The sequence below is a fragment of the Hyla sarda genome, chromosome 5, assembly GCF_029499605.1.
Source record: "Hyla sarda isolate aHylSar1 chromosome 5, aHylSar1.hap1, whole genome shotgun sequence".
In the NCBI taxonomy this organism is placed as follows: Eukaryota; Metazoa; Chordata; class Amphibia; order Anura; family Hylidae; genus Hyla; species Hyla sarda.
In genome coordinates this window covers 162,398,030-162,423,719 of record NC_079193.1, presented here as the reverse complement: position 1 = coordinate 162,423,719, position 25,690 = coordinate 162,398,030, and the positions used below count along the sequence as shown (strand labels likewise).

The 25,690-nt window shown below is 40.1% G+C and overlaps 1 protein-coding gene across 9 annotated transcripts in view; it reads left to right on the top strand.

The window, feature by feature from the left end:
* Positions 1 to 25,690, top strand: part of ULK4 (unc-51 like kinase 4) — an 819,452-nt gene that overhangs the window by 292,357 nt on the left and 501,405 nt on the right. For all 9 annotated transcript variants that reach the window (XM_056520600.1, XM_056520601.1, XM_056520598.1 and 6 more), the window contains one exon: positions 5,170 to 5,331. In XM_056520600.1, the coding sequence (XP_056376575.1) occupies positions 5,170 to 5,331 (162 nt within the window). The remainder of the gene's footprint in view (positions 1 to 5,169; positions 5,332 to 25,690) is intronic.

Here is a 25,690-nt window from a genome sequence, read left to right as displayed (position 1 = left end):
TTGGGTCCCTCTGCTTTGTGATAACAAGCCAGATTCAACACCAAGCAGCAGTTTAGTATAGCTTAGGTGGGAATTACCTTTTTGTTCTTGGCCCTTCTTAGCCTAATAATACCAGACTGCCACCGCCCAGTACCCATGCATGGTTTATGAGGCTTTAGGCCTGACAGTATTCAACTTCCCAGGAGCCCTGGTGGCATTGGGTATTAGGATAATACTTGGAAGGAGGATATTGCTGTACTTTATTGAAACAAAAACATTTCAATACCCCTTTTTGACCGTTTTGATAAAAAAAAATATATATATATATATAGAGAGAGAGAGAGAGAGAGAGAGAGAGAAAATCCTTCTTTCCTCACCTCGGGCCAGTTTTGTTTTTTCTTACACCTTAACAAAAGAAGATGTGCCAAATTTAGGCAAATTTTTTTTTTGCTAATGTAACCCTGTGTCATTGAGCAGTAGTTATACTAATTAAGGAGCTTGTTACAAATCAATAATCACTAATATGATGCAGACATTGTTGTTTAAAGACCAAACTAATTCAACACAACAGACCCAACAATTTTAATAAATGCAACTGTATTCAAATCAAAGAATCTTATGCAACCACAAAAAATTGTGACCATTGGTCCTCTTCAAGCACACACTTATTTGTTTTTGTTGTATCATTTCTTCTGTGAAATGACTGTATATTTGAGGTTCTTTAAAATATTGCACATGCAATCTAATCAGATTTGAGACAAATTGTACATAAATAATTTTAACATATCCATTGTTACAATAATTTGTAAATAATCTGCTGTTCTTCCAACTTAATGAACTACATATAATCATATTATAAACTCTCAACATTTTTGGTTTCAATTTGCTTAATATTGGTTTTGTGAAGTTTTTCCTTTCCTTTGACTTATGCTCAGTCTTGTTGTACTAGTCTAATTAATCTGCAGATAGTTCTTTCCGTAGTGTTTAGATTGGCTCGACTGAATCATACAATTAAGCTGTGCATTTCCTCCATTTTATTTAATTGTAGTGCCAATTATGGCAACTAATCAATAGATGTATAAATGAAGAAACAGAACATCCTTGTTCAGTAAATAATTTAGCTTGTTGAGTAGGAGCTGCTGCATCCTCAGTGCTTTTTATGTGATTGTAATCTTATGGAAATGTAGAAGCTATTTAAATCGAAGATATTGAGAGCTTTAAATAAATGCATATAATTATGTTTTGCTAGTCTCTTGTTGGAGGGTTGTAGTTTATTGATTTGGCTTTATATGTCATTATATATTCATGCGATTTTGGATGTAAATGTTTTACATTTACATCCGAAATGCCCAATAGTGTATCACTCCTAAGACTGGGCATTTCTAAAAAAAATAATATTTAGACTGTTTCTTGTGCACAATAAAGACTGCATATGTTGGATGTTGTGAAAGAACAGAAAAATGTTCACAATAAATATATATATAACTAATAACTAACATGCTAGAATATATCCAGAAATTAATTCAATAGCTACACTAGGTTTTATGTACTTGTCTGATCAAACATAGACAAATGGAAGTTTGCAGTGGAGAATCTCATAGACTGTATACAAGTATAGAGAGAAAGTAGAGCTCACACAGCAATTTCTAGAGGCTGTAGCAGCAAACATAAGCAACACTTTTTATAAAGACTTTTTTTTTTTTTTTTGCACCAATAATAATATTGCTTTTTATTAGTAGGCTTTCAACCTTTGGTTTTACATACAGTACAGCAGTACTTTCGATTTTCCAGGCTAAGGCTATCAGGGCATGATGAGAGTTGTAGAGAAGCACTGCATTACAGGAAGGGTAGCACTGACCTAAAGTACAAAGTTGGATGCCCATATGGTAATTTACAAGTTTTGTTTCCAGGGCTTAGACATTAGTGGCTGTGTTTTTACTTATTTTGAGAGCACAGCAACATTGAACACTTACTACTTTACATTGTAGCTGAGTGTAATTTCTTCAGTGTTGTCTTATAAAAAGAAATGATAAAATATTAACAAAAATGTGAGGGGTACTTACTAATGCGAGATACTGCAATTTACAAGCATTCCCCAACAATTGCATTTGCAGGGATGTGGAATTCCTATCGCCCGATGCCCGGGACATGCAGTTCCGGTCACCGGGCAGGGGAATTTTTCCGGCCCTTAGCCCGGCTTCGGGCAAACAGGGCCAGACCTGACAAGCACGGCGGCACTCATCAGTCTGTATGGAGAAGACTCCTGACGACTACATACTCTGCAGCCCCAGGCTGATTTCAGTAGCTGGGGGCCGCCGCTAATAGCCAGCATGCTGGCTATTAACCCTTCAGATCGCCGCTGTCAAGGTGGACAGCAGCGTCTAAAGGGACATGTGAATGCTCCCTAGTGGACTAGTGGGGTGGATAGACCCCCCGCAGCGCGATCGCAGGGGGAAGATCCACTATAGAGGTAGCCGGAGGCCTTACCTCTGCTTCCCTGCTGTCCCGTGACTCTGTCATTGATAGAGCCTGGCTGGACTAGGCTCTATCAATGGATCACAGAGCACACAGATCAATGGGGTTCAATAGAACTCTATTGATCTGTATGAGGAATCTATTGATTCCTCCTAAAAGTCCAATAAATTGTAAAAAAAAAAAAAATATGTAATAATTTTAATAAAAGTTTAAAAGACACACATTAACCCCTTCCATGTTAAAAGTTCAAATCACCCCCTTTTCCTATATAAAAACATGTAAACATAATAAATATAAACATATCTAATATTGCTGCGTGCGTAATTGTACAAACTATTAAAATATAACATTATGTATCCCATACAGTAAATGACGTAAATGTAAAAAAAAAAAAACACATAATTGCAATTTTTATAATATCCCAGAAAAAAAAAGGATTAAAAAGTGATTAAAAAGTCAGATCAATACCAAAATGGTACCCATACAAAAAACAGATTATGGCGCAAAAAATGAGCCCTCATACAGCCTGGCATGCGGGGGAAAAAAAAGCTACAGGGGTCAAAAAATGGCAATTAACATTTTTTTTATAATGTGTGTGTGGATATATAATGTGTTTGTGTGTGTGTGTGTGTGTATATATATATATATATATATATATATATGTATATATATATATATATATATATATATATATGTATATGTATGTATATATATGTATATATATATATATATATATATATAATTATTTATTTATTTTTTTGGTTCAGAGAATGTTATGGAACAATTAAAAGGTATCATTATAGTAGGTAGTTATGGCTATTATAGGGCGAGGAGGAAAAAACGAGAGTGTAAAAGCAAAAATTGGCCTAGACAAGTGGATCGTCATGATGGACAAGTAGATTTTGCTGCTTTTTAGTCCCATGGACAAGTAGTTTTTTTATTAAATTTCCACACCCCTGATTTGTGATCTTAATAGGGCTTTTTTTCTGCACATGCACCATAAATTTAGTAAGCTTTGTCGATGAAAACTTACGCAAGTGACACTTGGTCCTTCTAATCTTGCAGAGACCGGAATGAAAGTATGAGGGCTAGATCCCGGCCTTCTCTGCATCAGTATTAGAGTGTGCAGGTTGTATTACAAATTGTTATGAAGGGACATAAAAGCTTTTTTTCCATTGTAAAGGGAGAATATTTCCATTCATGAAAACTTGCTCAGTTTTGTAGTATAGAGGAGGTTTGCAAATCTACTTAAAGGGAACATGTCAACTGTTTATGCTGCCCAAACTGCCAGCAGCATGAAACAAGTGCATGAATCCAGTCCTGGGACACTACATTTCACTACCTTTACTTTGAAACACTTAGGTGTACCGGAGAAATAATAGTTTAAGAAAGCTACTGGGGCCCGAGTAACTAGTCATTGGGGAGGTTCCTGGAGGCTGCTGCTGACCTCATGAAGAGATAAGTCACTCAAGGCCTGTAGGGCGGGTAGCAGTCGTTGGGACAGCCTCCAATGCTTAGTTACCCTGGCCCCAGGTGCATAGTGCCCTGGAATCCTGCTCCCTGCACCCATTGTTTTCAGTAAAATAAAACCTGTGACAGGTTCTTTACTTTTCAGTTGTCCGTAATAAACAGTTAGTTAAGCTTTTCTTTAAGTGATGTACGTACTATAAATATTCCAGAGGCTGTCATTTTTTATCATGTATTTTATCCAATAAATAATTTTGACAACAGGTCTCCATTTCCCTTGAGCATCTATAGTTTTTTTTTTTTTTTGTCAATAAAAAACAACCTAGAGCATTTTTCTTTCACTTCAAAAGAATCCAGCACTTATTATGTTACAGTTAGAGCAGAATGTAACCTGTTGCTGCTTGGACATACATACTTGGATCCCAGTAGACAATTGAACAAGGTATAGCTAGTAATACAGTCTAAGAGCAGGGTCACATAGTGCATCAGCAGCATATTTGACGCAAACAAATACGCTACTTACATTGCTATCTTGCATTGGGCCTCCAGTGAATTTCTGTGCATGAAATACGCACCTTCTTCTTTGTTCAGTAGCATATTTAATCATTCTTATTTTTTCTTTATGTTCAGAAAATGTGTGAAAATATTGTTTGTTCTTTGTTTTCATAAAAGCAGTCACTCCTGCAGCACACAGCAATTGCTAAATACAAGAAAATACGCTGCTGCTGTAAGTGCTATAGATTTTGCTGGAACTTACATCCGCAGCATATTTCAAAGCTGAAATAGGCAGCATCAAATATGCTTCAAATGTGCTACCTGTTACCCTACCCTAAAACAACAAATGCCTCTAAGGTAGTGTTCACATACTCTTTTTCCACATTATGTTGTTTTCCATCTGACTGGCACATGTCAGTATAATGCAAAATATGGAATAGTGTAATAGAACACACTGCTCAATCTAATCCTTAAAAAAATCCATCACCCATAGGCTATAATGGCATATGTGTAATGGATATGTAAAGAAAAAACTCACAATGTATCTATGAAATGGATCCTATATCAGTCTATAGGTGATCTATCACACCCTCTGTTTAACTGAAGAGATCTTGCCAGTGTATACTTTAAAAGGAGATAAAAATATGACATGAACTCCTTTACACCTAGTTGAAGAATAACTCCTATATATTTTGTGGAAACCTAATACCAACATTAATGGGCTGGTTTGATGTATATTTTTTTCTTTTCTAGGAAGAACCTATAATTCATCATATGACTGCTAAAATTATTGAAAACGTCTGCACAACAGTGACATTACATGTCCAAGGGTTCATCAGTGCAGAGATTGGACCTGCACTTTGGTACCTATTCACACATTCAACAGTTGATTCTCTCAGGATAACTGCTATATCGGTATGTTAAAGGGGTTTTCCGGGATTTTTTTTTTTTTTTTTTTATTTGATTGTGTTATGGGGGCTAAAGTTAGTGTCATTCATATTATAGTGTCTGTATCTGTGTTTGATGGCTAGTTTTGCAATTCTTATGTGATCTTTGCACCATGTTTATTTTTAATGGCATGCAAAATAAGTGTTGTTTCAGGTTTTTCCGGTGCGGCCCAAGACATTACATCATTAGTCAGGTGTTGAAAGGGAGCCTGTCTGTATTTCAATGGCTGGAGCGACTGCTGGGTGGGGAGGAGATCATTTAACAGGGCTGCAGCTGTACTGCAATGGGTAGGGTGGCTGATGCAGGGAAAGGGAGAAAATGACCTCACACTTACAAACAAGGGACCCCGGGATTTGTAGTTAGAGGGAGGGAACTCCAACATGAAGTAACAATTTCACTAAATGAAAGCAGCAGCATTATAGTGGACTCACAACACAGCCATTTAGCTCCAAGACAAGCACATTTGCTTCCTAAGCATTTTGATTACTGTCTGGCAGGTAAATACTAAAGTCACCTTATGGTGGACAGCCCCTTTATTTCATGCTATTGATGTTATCTTAATCCCTTCTTGGAAGAGAAGTGTCATAATGAGAGAGATGTAAAGATGTAAACAGAGATGTAAACAATAAATACCATGACACTTTACATCTTACACCAATCTTTGTGGTGCTCAGTCAAAAGATAGTAGTTCAAATCTAATATAAATGTAGTGAGGTTAGAGGACGGCACTCACCCAGGATGGTAGCTTCAAAAAGGTTCTTTATTGTACGAACACTGTGGCGGTGTCAGACAGGTGAATAGACAGCAATGCCGAGGGCCTCAGCGTGCAGGTAACAGCTGTGTCGTACTTCCGTACTTTGTCAGACCAACTTCGTCGTCTGACGAAGTACGGAAGTACGACACAGCTGTTACCTGCACGCTGAGGCCCTCGGCGTTCCTGTCTATTCACCTGTCTGACACCACCATCGTGTTCATACAATAAAGAACCTTTTTGAAGCTACCATCCTGGGAGAGTGCCGTCCTCTATTCTCACTACATTTATATTGTTTTATATAGATCCTAAGGCTGTGTTTTCGCACTGCAGTACAGCAACTTATTATTGTGTGCATTTTTGTCACAAATGGCGGAAATCACAGTAAAAATTGTGCATTTTACTGTGATTATGCTAATTATGTAAATGTACAATGTTTATTGCAATTTTTGCCTTTCACTACAAAAACACACGCATTTAGTTGCTGTATTGCAACTTGTGAACACAGCTTTAGAGTTGCTTAATATTTCTATTTATGTATTCGAGGTAAAATAAGTTGTAGTAGCCCTTTTTTTACACACCATAGATACTTCTTATAATAACCATGTTGTATATGGTTATACAGGAGCTAGTTCATCATTGTTGCCTAAAGAAAGCTCTTCTATGGAAAGTTCTACGCAAAGTATGCCATGAGCAAATAAGATCATCTAGTCTAATAATTATGCACTAATATATTGAGTTCAAAAAGACCCAATGAGGAGCCCTTGGCCCTCTAAGTAAATGCCATGTAGGCATTGTAAAAACCTTTCACTGCAGCCATTCTCATGTTGTGCTTTTTAAATGTCAAGTGCTTTTGAAAAGTCCCTGAAGACTGACACTCTTCTCTCTTGTCTGATTTAGTAAATACGGTAATTTCCTTACCTATTAGAACCGAAGAATTGTAGAGCCTCTTTTGTTAGAACTGTGCAATATGTGTTATTCCACCTGGAAATGTATATATAAACTGACAACTGGGCGTTGCCAGTTGTGGGTGTGTCTCTACACTCTGACATTATTCAATCCGTGCTGACAGTGTTATACTGTGTAGGGACACACTCTAACAGGTGGAATGGTAAAAATCAGTAGTTAGTTTATTCATACATATTTAGGAAGAATAACAGAAACAACACAATGCGTTAAAAAAAAAACATAAGCCTATTGATTTTATATATTTTATTTAAGGAAGGCAGGACCTGTTCATACTTGATTCCTGTTAGCGGTATTTTGCATTATCCCATTGAAAGAGATGCTGATAGATACTGCAGCGGGCCTCATTCATTTCAGTGGCTCAGTTAGAGCCACTTCCCGTAAGTATATGCTAATTTGACATCTGACATCGACTTTTACCTGTAAGGCTGTAACAATGACAGGCAGCAATGCTATGCCTATACTTAGTAATACTATGTATTCCAAAGCATTAAAAATGGCTATAAGATGATTACTGCTTCTAGCCTCCTAGTGGGACAAAAATGAAAATTAAAAAAATGTACACTTTATGACGTGTAATTTTTCCATATTTCGTTTTTTGCAGTACGTTAGAGGTATCTGTCAGCATCTTGTCAAAAAAAAGATGCCGATGTACATTGTGACAAACTGCAGCAGGCCCTATTTATTTCATTGGCCCAGAGGGAGCCACCTAGTAACCAGTCACCTAGTTTGGGCTGCTTCTTGCTAGTACACTCTAATTTGGCATTAAGCCGCTCAGACTTGCCCATTGAAAAGAATAGGGCAATAGGGCTTTCTGCAGTACGTTACAATTTTTTTTTAAAACAAGCAGTTGCTTGTTTCTGTAACATAACAAATATATCCATCACAAACTAGATCGGTCACAGTGTAAACATAGTGACAGGAAAATGACGAGAACTGTCACAGACAGCTGGGCATCACTTCTCGGTAACCAAGGGCCATTCAGCGTGGTCCTGCATCCAACTTATTTAAAATTATTTCTGAGATTAAGAACCTTGTGGTCCACATACCTAATAAAGCCCTGGATACATACATTTTAGTGGGTATCTTTTAAAATGGGAGCACTTCTGGTGGTGCTGTATTGTTCTGCCAGCTCCAGTCTCTTGCAGGCATGGAACATTCATAATTAATGTTGTCCAAATGAAAGCCAAAGGGCACTTCTTTCCTATTGGGTCCCACCATGTGGCCAAGCAACAAAATATGGCCTGTGTGTGGTATTGCCTAACATGGGACAATTAGCATAATGTTGGGGTGCATTTTCTCAATTTCAGAAGTTATACACAAAAAATATGTCCCACAAATGTTGCATTTGTAATTAATGGAAAAAAGAACCTTTAATTATTTTTTTATAATAGCTTTGTGATTATACCATCTACACAGTAAGGACACAAAGTAGTCACTACTGCCCTAGGTGAATATCGTAGGGGATATCGTTTTCAAAAAGGAGTCCTTCTGCCTGCTCTATTTCTTTGCAGGCATGGAGTTCAGCTTATAATTCATTCATTCTAAAATGATGCCCTGAAAGCCAAAGGGTGCTTCTGAGTCCTACCGTGTTGCCTCGCAACAAAGCGTGGCCTAAGTGGAGATGTTTCCTAACAGTATAATAAACATTATGGTGCATTTCCTCTTTTTCAGAAGCTATGTACAAAAAATGTGATATGATTATGGGGAAAAAAAATTATAAAAATTTTGCATTTTTACATTTAATTTGCATTAAAAAGTATGATGTTAAAATGGTCACTAGAGTCCCAAGTAAACACCTTGATGAATCTATTTTTTTTAAATGGGGTCATTTTGGGGGGATTTGCAAACCTTGCTTAGTGCAAAAAAACAAAATGTAATTTTCACATTTTAAAAATTTCTGTTCAGATTGTTAGCCTTCTTATACATTTTCAAATGTAAATTTATACAAGAAATTGCTGTTAAAATAAAGTAGACATATACAGTAAAAATATAAATTTAGCACAGTAGGTATAGAGTTAAAGGGATACTCCGGTGGAATTTTTTTTTTTAAAATCAACTGGTGCCAGAAAGGTAAACAGATTTGTAGATTACTTCTATTAACACCTTAACAACCATGGACATTTATGCATGTCCAGGCAGGATGCACGTTCCCGCACCAGGACGAGTATACACGTCCATGGTTCTTGTGGGTGCTGCCCAGTGCACCCACGAGATTGCGGCTGGGACTCTGCTGTAACACATAGCCGGGACCCTGCCGCACTGCCAGGACCAAAGTAAACTTCGGTCCCGGCAGTTTAACCCTTACAGCCGTGGTCGGAATTGACCCAGAGCTGTAAGGAGTTTTGACAGAGGGAAGGGGGCTCCCTCTGTCTCTCTCCCATAGCACCCCGCAACGATCGCGGGGTGCTACATGTAACCTGGACAGCTGGGGGTCTTTACAAGGACCCACAGGTCTGCCCAGGTTATTGCCCGTCAGGATGTGTAAAACTAGCAGGCAGCATACATCTGCAATACTTTGGAATACTAAGTATTCCAAAGCATTAAAAAATGTAAAAAAAATTATAGTTTTTACACTTTTATTTATTTTATATAATTTTTTTTACACTTTTTTCATTTTTTAAAACTTTTTTAACACTTATTTTTGTTGTTACACTTTTATTTATTTTATATAAGTGTTAAAAAAAAGTGTAAAAAAAATAAAATAAACATTTATTAAATAAATATAATGAAAAATAAAAATGCTTAACGTGTAGGATCACCCGGCGCACATCCGCAGCATATTACATGCGGCGGATGCCCGCCAACATTCACAATAATGAGCTCCCTGCGTTGGCTGGGTAGGTTTGTGTATTCACTCATAGCTGCAGATTTCCCGCCGCAGTCATGAGCGGACACAATGAGCTACTCAGCATTAGCAGTGATCCCTTGTGACAGCCGGGGGCATCTGCGGTGTGAAATATGCTGTGGATGCACTCTGTGACCCTACACTGCGTCCCGTTCATGCTGCGTTTTAGCAGTATGTTAGAGGTATCCGTCAGCATCGCTGAATGAGACTGCTGCAGTATACATTGGCATGCTTTTTTGACATGACATTGGACACCTATACTGTATAAATGCAGTATGATAAAATATGGGGCGCATGTCCTCCATTTCAAAAGCAACTTAACAAAATGATGTCCCACAAATAAAGAATTTGTGGGGGAAAAAAGCTAATTGCTATTTTTTTTCCACTGACTTTGAAATAATTCTAACCACACAATAAGGGCTCAACGTACTCACTTTTGCCCTAGGTGAATACTTTAGGGGGTGTAGTTTCGAAAATGGGGTCACTTCTGGGGGTGCAGTATTGTTCTGACAGCTAGAATGCTTTGCAAGATGAAGAGCAGCCTATAATTTTTCCTTTTGGGCCCCACCATGTGGCCATGCAACCAAATATGGCCTAAGCGGGGGTATTACTGAACACGGGACGAACAGCGTAATAAAATATGGGGTGCATTCTCTACTTTTCAAATGCAATGTACAAAACAATTCTTTCAGTATCAGAAGTGATGTACAAAAAATATATATCCCACAAATGATGCATTTGGGAATAAAAGCAAATATCAAATTTTTAACACTGACTTGGTAATAATTCCTGCCAAAAAACTATGGTGTTAAAATACTCACTGTGCCCCCAAACAAATACCTTGAGGGGTCTAGTTTTTAAAATGGGGTCACATTGGGGGGGGGGGGGGGGGGGGATGTCCCATGTTCTACCACCTTCAAATTTCTGCAAACCATGCATAGCACATAAAATTTTCAAAATGTTCTACATTTCAAGTTAAATTGTTAGGCTTCTAATTCATTTAAAATGTTAATAAAAAAAAAGAAATGCTTTCAAAATGAAATAGACATCTGAAAGTATAAGTTTCATAAACTGGTCAGAAAGTATAAAGATATGCAACCTATTAGTGTTAAAATAGCAAAAGATCTTTTTTCTTTTTACAATGCAAAAAAATCTTGAAATAAATTTTTTTTTTTTTTTACAAATGATATTGGCTTACTTTTACTATGTACATGAAGGACAATTTGTGACAAACAATGTCATAATTATCGTGATTAACAAAACGTTACCAGAGTTATTCTCTCATAAAGTCAGACATCCACGATTTGAAAAAACAGGCCTGGTCTTTCAGGGGAATACAGGTTTACTTGTATTAGTCCTTAAAAAAAATCTTAATATTTCCAGTACTTATTAGCTGCTGAATACTACAGAGGAAATTATTTTCTTTTTGGAACACAGATCTCTCTGCTGACATCACAAGCACAGTGCTCTCTGCTGACATCTCTGTCCATTTTAAGAACTGTCCGGAGTAGGACAAAATCCCCTTAGCGCAAAAAAAAAAAAAAAAAAAAGTTTTCCACCGGAGTACCCGTTTAAAATAAGAACTAAGTTTTTGTTCCTTAATTGAAATTTTTTTTGCATTTTAAATTTAAAAAAATGTGAATTATATCAGCCAACTTTTAGTATAGTTTGTGACAAAAAGAACAATAACCGAGTTATTCTCTAATACAGTCCACACTATCAAAAAAAAAAAAAAAAGGCTTGATCATTAAAGGGGTACTCCGCCCCTAGCATCTTATCCCCTATCCAAAGGATAGGGGATAAGATGTCAGATCGCGGGGGTCCATCCGCTGGGTTCCCCCAGGATCTCCGCTGTAGCGCCCCGCTACCATTACTGCACAGAGCAAACTCACGCTGTTCGTAATGACGGGCAATACAGGGGCCGGAGAACTGTGATGTCACGGCTCCGCCCCCTCGTGATGTCACGGCCCACACCCTCAATACAAGCCATAATGCGCCCTCCCATAGACTTGCATTAAGGGGGTGGGCCGTGACGTCACGAGGGGGTGGGGCCGTGATGTCACAATGCTCCGGCCCCAGTATCGCCGGTCATTACTCACAGAGCGAGTTTGCTCTGTGCAGTAATGATAGCGGGGTGCTGCAGCGAAGATCCCGGGGTTCCCCAGCGGTGGGATCCCCACGATCTGACATCTTATCCCCTATCCTTTGGATAGGGGATAAGATGCTAGGGGTGAAATACGCCTTTAATTGGCATACAAACCTAGTTAGCCTGGTTGATAAAGGGTAAAAGGGGCAGAACATTTCCCCTCAAAATGTGTACATCTGAAATCTATGTGGAATATCCATGCAGAAACATGTAAAATATTGACATAGTCCTTTCTTCCATGCTAAAGAATCTTTTATGGTTTTTAACAATTGCATATATATATATATATATATATATATATATATTTTTTTTTTAAGTTTTGAGGAATTTCACGTTAACATTAGTGGGAGATGTTTTTTTTAATGCTGGACGACGCTGATTTGGATGCAAAAATAGCTAATATTTTTCACAACTGTTCAATTATTTTTAGTTTTTGCTTTCTGTTGCAACAGCGGACAGAATTGTGACAGCATAATTTTACTGCCTTCTCTACCCTTTACCTAATTTTATTAAAGGGGTACTCTAGTGGAAAACAAACATTTTCAAATCAACTGGTGCCAGAAAGTTAGACAGATTTGTAAATTGCTTGTATTTAAAAATCGTATTCCTTCCAGTACTTATCAGCTTCCTGTCAGGAACAGGAGTAAAAGCAAATCCACATAGCAAACCTCTCCTGTTCTGTATAGTTCCTGACACGGACAAAGGTGGCAGCAGAGAGCACTGTGATCAGTCTGGAAAGAACTACACAAATTCCTCTGTATCATACAGCAGCTGATAAATACTGAAAGGATTAAGATTTTTTAAATACAAGTAAGTTACAAATGTGTATAACTTTCTGGCACCAGTTGAATCTTAACATTATTTTTCCATCGGAGTACCTCTTTTAAATTATTCTTATTGAACATTTTTTTTTTTTTTTTTTTAAATCTATATTGCTCAGTTGCATTAACCCACATGAACAAAAAACACATATGCATATTGACAAATAAAGTCAAGAATTGATTATTTCTGGTTTGCTTTTTACCTTCCTTTTCTGGTGTGTAGCAAGAGCCCGTTGTATATACACACATTGCCATATTTGTAACCCTATAAAAATTAATGATGTGCTATAAGTTTCTGTTGAAAATTTGTAGTGCTGTAAAATATGTGGTACAAAATAGTTATCATTTTTCTTGTATTGTAGAACAAGCATATTATATGTCTTTTAAGTATCACCATAAAGTGTTTGTCTTCTGTGGGCAGAATCTATTAAGTTTCTACTGTTATGTCTGGCTATTAGCCATTGTTAGAGCTATAAAATGACAAACTTTTATAAATGAGCTTATCTTTATACTTCTGTCAGGTTGTATTGTCCACTATTATAGCCCTATTATTCTGCCTAGTGAAACCAAAGGGGTTATCCAGAACTTTAAAATTAGGATAGGACATCAATATTAGATTATGGGTTTCCAATACTCGGCAACCCCCGATAAACAGTTGTTTCAGGAAGCCAGCCCAAAAATATAAATAAAATGTAGTTTTATGTGCATAATGTACAGGACATATTTTATGGAATCTATTTATTTTAAAAGTTCCAAGTGTTTACTGTCTCTACATAGCTGTAAAGACATGACTATTATTGTATTTCTTGTCTGTGAAGTCAGGACCTCTTCCATCTCTGTTTATTACTGAAATGCTGGAAGACCTCATAAGTATATTGTGTGTTCTTCATCTTAAGCTTCAAAGGAGATATCGAAGAGCAATAAAAATATTATTCCTACATTGCTAACATTTGAAATAAACATAAGTTTATAATCCTTCACTGTTCTCCTCCTTTCTTCCTTCCTTGATGTTGTTTGTATTTATGTTTAAAGGGGCAGTCCTGTGAAAATGATCTTATTGCCTAGCCACAGTATAGGGGATAAGTATCTGCTCGCTGTGGAGTACAGCATTCGGGCAACTCTGGTCATTCTATATAAATGAATGAAGCAAATGCTGTCTCAGGAATGTGAAATTCCTATCGCCCAACGCCCGGGACAAGCAGTTTCAGGTGCCGGGCAGGTGAATTTGTCCGGCCCTTAGCACGACTTCGGGCAAGCAGGGCCGGACCTGACAAGTGCGGCGGCCATCTGCAGTCTGTATGTAGCGGGCACCCGACTCCTGCCCGCTCCATACTCTGCAGCCTGTGTCCTCCGAAGCAGAGCAGGGGAGATGAGAAGCTGTGTATTTGTCTTCTCTCCCCTGCTCTGCAGACGTGCGGGGGGAGATGAGGGGGCGTAGCTTCTTTCTCCCCGTGCAGACCTGCATCCTCTGCCTTCGCTCCCCGCACATCTGCACGGGGAGATGCTTGCGGTGCTCACAGGGGAGTATGGAGTGGGCTCGGGATTCCTGCCCGCTCCATAATTTGCTGTTCTCAGTAGCCGGGGGCCACCGCTATGGCCAGCATGCGGCGATCGCCGCGGCTGGCTATTAACCCTTTAGATCGCCGCTGTCAAAGCTTACAGTGGCGTCTAAAGGGACATGTGAATGCTCCCTGGTGGGCTAGTGGGGTGGATGGCCCCCCCCCGCAGCGCCATCGCAGGGGGGCGATCCACTATAGAGGTAGCCGGAGGGCTTACCTCTGCTTCCTGCTGTCCCGGCTCTGTCATTGATAGAGCCTGGCTGGACCAGGCTCTATCAATGGATCACAGAGCACACAGATTAATAGAGTTCAATAGAATCTATTCATCTGTCTGAGGAATCTAATGATTCCTCCTATAAGTGTAATAAAGTGTAAAAAAAAAAAGTTTGAAAGACACACATTAACCCAGTGATCTTCAAACTGCCCCTCCCGATGTTACACAAGTACAATTCCCAGCATGCCAGGACAGCTGTTTGCTGTCCGGACATGCTGGGAGTTGTAGTTTTGCAACATCTGGAGGGCCACAGTTTGAAGACTGCTGCATTAACCCCTTCCTCACCCCCTTTTCCTATATAAAAACATGCAAACATAATAAAAATAAACATATTTGGTATCGCTTTGTGCGTAATTGTACAACCTTTTAAAATATAACATTATGTATCCCGTACGGTAAATGTAAAAAAAATTACCAAACCACAGATTTGCAATTTTTACAATATCCCAGAAAAAAAAGTTAAAAAGCGGTTAAAAAGTCAGATCAATACCAAAATGGATCCGATACAAAAAACAGATTATGGCGCAAAAAATGAGCCCTCATACAGCCTGGTATGCGGAAAAAAAAATAAAGCTACAGGGGTTAAAAAATGGCAATTAAAAAAATTTGGAAAAGTCCAGAATTAGTAAAACATGACGTAAACGATACAAATCTGGTATCGCTGTAATCAGGCGGCCTAAAGTATAAAACTAACATGTTATCTGACCACAAGGTAAATGACGTAGAAAAGAAAACCACCAAATCTGCAAAATTATCTTTTACTATTTCAATTTCACTTCCCTATATATATATATATATATATATATATATATATATATATATATATAATTTGAGCGTAAAGGCGAAAATTGGCCCAGACAAGTGGATCGTCATGAGGGACAAGTAGATTTTGCTCCATTTTTGTCCCGTGGACAAGTAGTTTTTTATAAAATTTCCACACCCCTGTGTCTACAGCATGTTCTCTCAAAAGCATAGAAATGAATTAAACCATACTAAAGGATAGGATTGTGGAACATCTAAAATCTTAACTACAGGGAGATCATGTCAAACTAATCCTACTGATTTTTTTGATTGGGTGACTAAAATGATAGATGGTGGAGGTGCAGTAGACATCGCTTATCTAGATTTTAGTAATGCTTTTGACATTGTCCCACATAGAAGACCTATCAATAAACTGCAGTCATAGCGCTTGGACTCCCATATTGTTGAATGGATGAAGGTCTTGATGGTAAGGTACAAATACAACAATATTTGAGTATGTTAAGATAATTAAGGTAAGTATAGTAGGCGTTCAGAGACAATTAAGTGGTACAGTAATGTGAATTATAGTGGTCATTATTTCAGAAGACTTCCAGGTAAAGCAGGGAATGCTAGCAGAATGTTTGAGTGTATAGGGAGAGGTATTAGCAGTAGAAAGAGGCAAGTGATTATGCCGCTGTACAGAGCACTGGTGAGACCTCACTTGGATTATTGTGTGTAGTACTGGAGACCGCATCTCCTGAAGGATATAGATACTTTGGAGAAAGTTGGCAGAAATGCTACTAAACTTGTACATGGGTTACAGGATACAACTTACCATGAAAGGTTAGATCCCCACAGTATAGGGAATAAAATAATTTTCACCAGACAACCCCTTCAAAGGGGTACTCTGGCCATAAGACATCTTATCCCTTAACCAGGGGACCCCCGCAATCTTTCATGCAGCCCCCCGCTATCATCAGCCTCTGGAGTGAACATCACTCCGGGTCTGATGAATCACGATCACGGGGCCGGTGTATCGTGATGGTATGGCTCCGCCCCCGTGTGACATCACACTCCGCCCCCTCAATGCAAGCCTATGGGAGGGGGGGTGGCAGCTGTCACACCCCCTCCCATAGGCTTGCATTGAGAGGGCGGATCATGACGTCACACGGGAGCAGAGCCGTGATGTCATGATACTATGGCCCCATGATCGTGATTCATCAGACCCGGAGTAATGTTCACTTCGGACGCTGATGATTGTGGGGTGCTGCATGAAAGATTTGGGGTGGTTCCCAGTGGCAGGACCCCCACAATCAGGCATTTTATCCCCTATCCTTTTGGATATCCCCAATTTTGAGCCATTACAATCTTCAACTCACTTTACACTCAGTGTTGCAAGAGATGTGGTGGTGAGCCCAAACAACAAAAGTCAGAGGGGACTGCCTTGTTGACAAGTGGAAAGCAACATGAAAGTGATGACAGGTCTTTATCAGTAGAAATTAAATCTTTAAGCCTACCAGAAGAAAATTGCAAAGGCTTGTATGCTTATCTTAAATAAAATGCAGCAATGCGAGAGTTTAAATGGATGATTGGGTCACCTGAGGCGCTACCACTGAGATCCGATCATCCAAAATGGAGGCCGGAGGTCCCCTCACCTGCCTCCACCGCTTTCCTGGGGTATTCTCCTCTGGTCTGATATCGAGCTGACCAGAGAAAAAGATTGCGGATAATATTGATCAGTGCTATGCCTGTGCATAGCACTGTTAAGTATATGCAATCTAATGATTGCTATAGTCTCCTATGGGGACTATAAAAGTGTAAAAAAAAACAAAAAAAAATTGTAAAAAAAATTGAAAAAGCCCCTCACCCAATAATAATTCAAAATTACCTTTTTTCCTATTTTATCCCAAAAAGCGTAATAAAAAAAACTAATAAACATGTTAGGTATCGCCTCATGCGTAAATGTCTGAACTATCAAAATATTAAGTAAGAGATCCCATACAGTGAACAGCGAAACGTTAAAAAAGTCCAAATTGCTGCATTTTTTGGTCATATTTTATAAAAAAAAAAAATGATAAAAAAAAAGCAATTTTAAAAGTTTAAATATAAGCAAAAGTGGTACTGATAAAAACTACAGATCACTGTGCAAAAAATTTGCCCTATAATAAGAAAGTTATAGGAGGTCAAAATAGGGCAATTTTAACCCCTTAAGGACCCGGGGGTTTTCTGTTTTTGCACTTTCATTTTTTCCTCCTCACCTTTAAAAAATCATAACTCTTTCAATTTTGCACCTAAAGATCCATATGATGGCTTATTTTTTGCACCACCAATTCTATTTTTATAATGACATCAGTCATTTTACCCAAAAATCTACAGCGAAAAGGAAAAAAAATCATTGAAACAAAATTGGAAAAAAAAATGCCATTTCATAACTTTTAGGGGATTCTGTTTCTACGCCGTACATTTTTAAAATGACGGTAAAAATGACACCTCTTCATTCTATAGGACCATACGATTAAAATGAATTAAAATTATACCATAGATATATAGGTTTGATTTTGTCGCACTTCTGAGAAAAATCATAACTACATGCAGGAAAATGTATACGTTTAAAATTGTCCTCTTCTGACCCCTATAACTTTTTTATTTTTCCAAGTATGTGGTGGTATTAGGGCTCATTTTTTGCGCTGTGATCTGAAGTTTTTAGCGGTACCATTTTTGTATTGATCGGACTTGTTGATCGCTTTTTATTCATTTTTTCATGATATGAAAAGTGACCAAAAATACACAGTTTTGGACTTTTGAATTTATTTGCGCGTACGCCATTGATTGTGTGGTTTAATTAATGATATATTTTTATAATTTGGACTTTTCCGCACGCGGTGATACCACATTTTTTTTTAAAAGGGAAAAGGGGGGGTGATTCAAACTTTTATTAGGGGAGGGGTTAAATGATCTTCATGAATTTTTTTTTCCACTTTTTTTTGCAATGTTATAGCTCCCATAGGGACCAATAACACTGCATACACTGATCTTTTACATTGATCACTGGTTTCTCATAGGAAACCAGTGATCAATGATTCTGCTGCTTTACTGCTCATGCCATGATCTCAGGCACTGAGCAGTCATTCAGCGATCGAACACCAGGAGGCAAGGTAGGAGACCCTCCTCGTGTCCCAGAGCTGTTCGGGATGCCGCAATTTCGCCGCGGACATCCCGAACAGCCCCCTGAGCTAACCGGCAGTGATTTACTTTCACTTTAGACGCAGCGTTCAACTTTGAACGCCGCATCTAAAGGGTTAATCATTGCCGCTCGCTATTAGCCATGGATCCCGGCCATTGTTAGAGGCCGGCCCCGATCCGCTATGACGTGGGGCCACGTCGTGGCCCTGCGTCATAGAAAGGGAAAGGACTCTGTATGTACCGGTACGTCCTTGGTCCTTAAGAGGTTAAGGACTAATACAAGTAAACCTGTTTGCCCCTGAAAGACCAGGCCTGTTTTTTCAAATTGGGGATGTCTGTCTTTATTAAAGAATAACTCTGGTAACGTTTTGCCAGTCACAATAATTCTGACATTGTTTTTTTTTGTCATAAGTTGTCCTTCATGTACATAGTAAAAGTAAGTAGATATCATTTGTAGTTTTTTTTTTCTTTACAATGGTGGGACCCAAAAGGAGAGGAGCCCCATTTGGCTTTCAGGATATTATGGGCCGCTCTTCATCTTGCAAAGCATTCTTGCTGTCAGAACAATACTGCACCCCCAGAAGTGACCCCATTTTCGAAACTACACCCCCTAAAGTATTCACCTAGAGCAAAAGTGACTACGTTGAGCCCTTATTGTGTGGCTAGAATTATTTCAAAGTCAGTGGAAAAAAATTGCAATTAGCTTTTTTTTCCACAAATTCTTTTTGTGGGACATCATTTTGGTAAGTCGCTTTTGAAAGGGAGGAAATCCCCCCCATATTTTATCACCCTGTTCGGCCCTGGCTGGGCAGTACCCCTACTAAGGCCATATCTGGTTGCCTGACCGCCTGGTAGGACCAAGAAGGAGAGGAGCCCCCTTTGGCTTTCAGGGCATCATTGTATGAATAGTCCCCATTCATACTGCGTTTCTGCAGTATAGGTGTCCGATGTCATGTCAAAAAAGGGATGTCAGTGTATACTGTACCGTCTCATTCAGAAATGAATGGAGCTGCAACAGTATATGTCAGCATCACTTTTTTTGGACGGGATTCTGACGGATACCTCTAACATACTGCAGAAACGCAGTATGAACGGGACGCAGTGTAGGGTCACATAGAGCGCATCCTCAGCATATTTCACATCGCAATTGCCCCCCCCCCCCGGCAGTCACAAGGGCAAGATCACTGCTACGGCTGGGTATCTCAGTGTGTCCGCTCATGAGTGCCGGTGGGAAATCCGCCACTATGAGTGGACACACAAAACTACCCAGCCACAGCAGGGAGCTCATTATTGTGACTGCTGGTGTAATATGCTGCAGATGTGTGCCGTGTGATCGTACACATTATGCATTTTTATTTTTCATTATATTTATTTAATAAATGTATTTTTATTTTTAATTTTATTTTTTTACACTTTTTTTTTTTACATTTTATTTTAAACATTTTTTTACCATTATTTTTTACACTTATTGGCACATCCTGACAGGCAATAACCGGGTCAGACCTTGTAAAGACTCCCGGCTGCACAGGTAACATGCAGCACCCGCGATTGTTGCAGGGTGCTACAGGAGAGAGACAGAGGGAGCCCCCTCCCTCTGTCAAAACTCCTTACAGCTCGCGGTCGCTTCTGACCATGGCTGTAAGTGTTAAACTGTCGGGACCCAAAGTTTTCTTCAGTCCCGGCAGTGTGGCAGGCCCCGCCCGCCGGTTATCACACACAGCACCCCGCGTTTGCGCTGTGGGGTGCTGCAGGGAAGACGGAGGGAGCTCGCTCCCTCTGTCAAAACACTTACTGCCCGCGGTCACTTCCGACCGCGGCTGTAAAGGGTTAAACTGCCGGAACCGAAGTTTACGTCGGTTCCGGCAGTGCGGCAGGGTCCCGGCTGTGAGTTACAGCCGAGTCCCTGCCGCGATCTCATGAGTGCACTGGGCAGCACCCACAAGAACCATGGACGTGTATACTTGTCCTGTTGCGGGAACGTGCATCCTGTCTTGACGTGTATACACGTCCATGGTCGTTAAGGGGTTAAACATACTAATTTTGTTAAAGTTTGAGATTTTTTTTTTTAAGTGGTACATTAATAGAAACGTATGTAATCATGGGTATCATTTTAACCATGTTTTTAGGCATGTGATTTTTACTGTAAAGTGTACTGCGTAAAAAAGGAAATGTCCAAAATTAGCTAAATAGCTTTTTTTTCTTTTGAATTTTCTTAAATAAAAAATTATAATTTTTTTTGGTTGTGTCATACATTTTATGGTAAAATGATTGATGTCATTACAAAGTACAATTGGCCACGCAAAAAAAAAAAGTAATGATTTTTAGAAGGCGAGGAGAAATAAAAAACAAAATGCAAAAATAAAATTGGCCTTAACCCCTTAACAACGCAGGATGTAAATGTACGTCCTGGTGAGGTGGTACTTCACGCACCAGGGCGTACATTTACGTCCTATACATAACCGTGAGCATTGGAGCGATGCTCGGGTCATTCGCAGCATCGATCGCGTGGATGTTTGCCATTAACCCCTCAGATGCCGTGATCAATACAGATCACTGCATCTGCAGCGCTGCGGTCACTAAAATGGATGATCAGATTGCCCGCAGCACTACTACGGAGATACAATCATCCAGAACAGCACATGGAGGTCCCCTCACCTGCCTCTGCTGCCTTCCACGGGTCTTCTGCTCTGGTCTGAGATCGAGCAGACCAGAGCAGAAGATCACCGATAATACTGATCAGTGTTATTCCCTATGCATAGCACTGAACAGTATTAGCAATCCAATGATTGGGACTATTAAAGTGTAATAAAAAAATTACAAAAATATTTGAAAAATCCCCTACCCCAATAAAAAAATGTAAATTAGCCTATTTTCGCGAGCAGCAGTAGCCAGCTAGTCACGGCTCCGCAGCTCGATTGCCAATGAGAGCAGCATCGCAGCACTATAACTGAGATGGATGGATATTTCTGGGTGCTAAAGACCAGACGATGCCTCTCTGATTTCTTTTCCAGCCGGAGCTACATGTATTTTACATTACAGGTTTACATATGTGGCATGGGACAGTGTAACCAAACTGTTGCTACAGCATATTCCTGCATAATCTGTATAAACTTTATGGCATACTTTATCTATTTCATTTATAGGACATAATCTAAGTCTATTAATTGGTAATTTTTCCAGTACGGCTCTTTGCCATCCTGATGACATTGGTCGGTACAGACCAATAGAAATGCGTTGAAGGCGCGAGCGTTGGAAACTAGCTGTCCCAACTGGGACTGACATATGTTTGGCCATTATTTTTGGTCCGAGATTGGATTTATTTGATGGAGATTGTTTACTCTGAGTAGGGATAGCTCAGATACATAATAGCCTGCCATTTGACATATTTTAATGGTGATTAGTTCACGTAACCAATAAGTAATATTTTAGGCACTATATACCTTATTATTTAATTAAATTGTCCCATTTTCCCCATTTCACCCTGTAAAATGTAAAAAAAAATGTATAAACATATTTGGTATCGCTGCGTGCATAAATATCCAAACTATTAAAATATTACGTTAATGATACTGTATGGTGAATGGCTTGAACGTTAAAAAAAAAAGTCCAAAATTACTGCTTTTTTATAACATTTTATTCCCCAAAAAATTGATAAAAAAATGCATTAAAAGTTCTATATATGTAAATATGGTATCAATAAAAAGTACCGATCACGGCGCCAAAAATGAGCCCTCATACTGCCGCTTATAAGGAAAAATGAAAAAGTTATAGGTCTTCAAAATAGAGGGATTTTAAACGTACTAATTTGGTTAAAAAGTTTGCAATGTTTTTTTAAGCGCAACAGTAGTACAAAAGTACGTAATTATGGTTATCATTTTAATCGTATTGACTCAAAATATAAAGAACACATGGCATTTTTACCGTAAATTGTACGGCGTGAAAACAAAACCTTCCAAAATGTGCAAAATTGAGGTTTTCTTTTACATTTTTTCGCACAAATACTATTTTCTTTGGGTTGTGCCATACATTTTATGGTAAAGTGAGTGATGGCATTACAACGGACAACTGGTTGCACAAAAAACAAGCGCTCATACTAGTCTGAATAGTTATGATTTTTTGAAGGTGAGGAGGAAAAAACGAAAACATAAAAATAAAATTATCTGAGTCCTTAAGGGCAAAATGGGCTGAGTCCTTAAGGGGTTAAAGGGGTACTCTACTGGAAAACATTTTTTGAAATCAACTGGTGCCAGAAAGTTAAGCAGATTTGTAAATTACTTCTATTTAAAAATCTTAATCCTTCCAGTACTTACCAGCTGCTATATGCTCCATAGGCAGTTCTTTTCTTTTTGAATTTTCTTTCTGCTGGATCACAGTGCTCTCTGCTGACACTTCTGTCCATTTTCTGAACTGTCCAGATTAGGAGCAAATCCCCATAGCAAACCTATCCTGCTCTGGACATTTCCTGACATGGTCAGATATTTCAGCAGAGAGCACTGTGGTCAGACAGAAAGGAAATTCGAAAAGAAAATAACTTCCTCTGTAGTATACAGCAGCTGGTAAGTACTGGAAGGATTAAGATTACTTATATAGAAGTAATTTACAAATCTGTTTAACCAGGGGCGTACCTAGGGCATTTGGCACCTGGGGCGGACCCTTTGTTTGGCACCCCCCCACCCGCACCCCCCTTAATTACACCCCCCTCCCTCCCCCCCTTTTATTTACCCCCCCCCCCTTTATTTACCCCCTCCCCCCCCCCTTAATTACACCCCCTCCCAGGAGCGGACTGACAACACTCAGGGCCCACGGACCAAAAAAATGCAAGGGCCCCTACTAGGCTCTGCAGCTCGTCAATCTTCTGCCTCACTCCTATTCCACCTAAATCACACAATAAACTAAAATGTATGTATATAAGAAACACTTTAGCATGGGTAAATTTCCATGACCAATAATTCTGGTATATATATACCACCACACAATAACTGGATAATACCGCCATACTGTACTGAATAAAACCATTATACACAGACCAGTATACTATAAAGGATCTGTATAAGTGATTATATACAGGACCATATGGCGGTAGATATCAGCTGTACACAGGATCTGTACACCATATAAGTGATTGCAGTTACATTTTGGGACTCACAATTAAATTTTTTCTGATCAGCGGCGTCCTCTTTCCTTTTCTTCTCCGTCTGGATAAGACCGCCATGTGGATCTCTTAACATCTGCAGGAAAAACATGTCAGACTCTGCATTTATCCAGTGCCCTCCTCTACACAATCTTTCCATCTTTAGGCCCACAAACTGTAATAATGCCCTCCTTGGTGTCCTGCACAGTAAACGGGCAGGTAGGTAGGTAGCCAGGTAAATAGGTAACTAGGTAGGTAGATCAGGAAGCCAGATATGTAGGTAGGTGACAAGTTAGGTAGGTAGGGGGCTAGCTAGGTAGTTAGGCAGCCATGTATGAAGGCCAGGTATGTACATAGTTAGGTAGCTGGGTATATAGGTAAGTAGTTAGGCATCCAGGTATAAAGTTAGCCCCCCATTCCCTGTAGGTATAGGCAGCAGAGTTAACCCCTTAAGGACCCAGGACGTATGGGTACGTCCTGGGTCCCGGTCCTGCGATATAATGCGGGGTCACACGGTGACCCCGCATCATATCGCGGCAGGCCCGCCATCATAGGGAAGCTGGGACCCGCCTCTAATAGCGCGCGGCACTGATCGCGGTGCCGCGCGCTATTAACCCTTTAGCCGCGCGCTCAAAGCTGAGCCGCGCGGCTAAAAACGAAAGTGAAAGTTGCCGGTTAGCTCAGGGAGCTGTTCGGGATCGCCGCGGTATAATCGGGGCATCCCGAACAGCTGTAGCACAGGAGGAGGTGCCTCCCCCATAGGTATATGTAGAGTACCCCCCTCCCCTTAGGTACATGTAGAGTAACCCCCCTCCTCCCCAATAGGTATATATGTAGAGTAAACCCCCCTCCTCCATAGGTATATGTAGAGTAAACCCCCCTCCCCTTCCCCATAGGTATATGTAGAGCGTAACCCCCCCTCCCCTATAGGTATATGTAGAGTAACCCCCTCCCCTTCCCCATAGGTATATGTAGAGTAACCCCCCCTCCCCTTAGGTATATGTAGAGTAACCCCCCCTCCCCCATAGGTATATGTAGAGTAACCCCCCTCTCCCCTTAGGTATATGTAGAGTACCCCCCTCCCCCATAGGTATATGTAGAGTAACCCCCCTCCTCCCCTATAGGTATATGTAGAGTAACCCCCTCCCTTTCCCCATAGGTATGTGTAGAGTAACCCCCCCCCCTTAGGTATATGTAGAGTAACCCCCCCCCCTTAGGTATATGTAGAGTAACCCCCCCCCTCCCCCATAGGTATATGTAGAGTAACCCCCCCCCTCCCCCATAGGTATATGTAGAGTAACCCCCCCTCCCCTTAGGTATATGTAGAGTACCCCCCCTCCCCTTAGGTATATGTAGAGTACCCCCCCTCCCCCATAGGTATATGTAGAGTAACCCCCCCTCCTCCCCTATAGGTATATGTAGAGTAACCCCCCCATAGGTATATGTAGAGTAACCCCCCCTCCCCTTCCCCATAGGTGTATGCAGAGTTGAGAAAAATAAATAAAAAAAAGGATGCTCACCTGATATCCCACGCAGCTATCTCCTCAGCTGCAGGGCCCGCGTCCTCTGCCCTCCACAGTACAGGCGCCGATGAGTGACGTCATCGGTGCCTGTACTGCGTGGGGGCGGAGGTCACATCTCCTCTGTGTAGCTGCAGACTCACACAGAGGGGACGCCTTCTCCTGTATGTGCGTGTATCGCGCATACTGGAGAAGGCACCGCTGTCTGCTGGGGATCTGGGACGAGTGTCCCAGATCCTCAGTAGTGGTGGCAGCGGCGGCGGCAGGTCAGTCCACCCCTGGCACCCCCCTTGTGAGCGGCACCCGGGGCGGGCCATCCCCCCGCCCACCCCCCCCCCCTTAGTACGCCACTGTGTTTAACTTTCTGGCACCAGTTGATAAAAAAA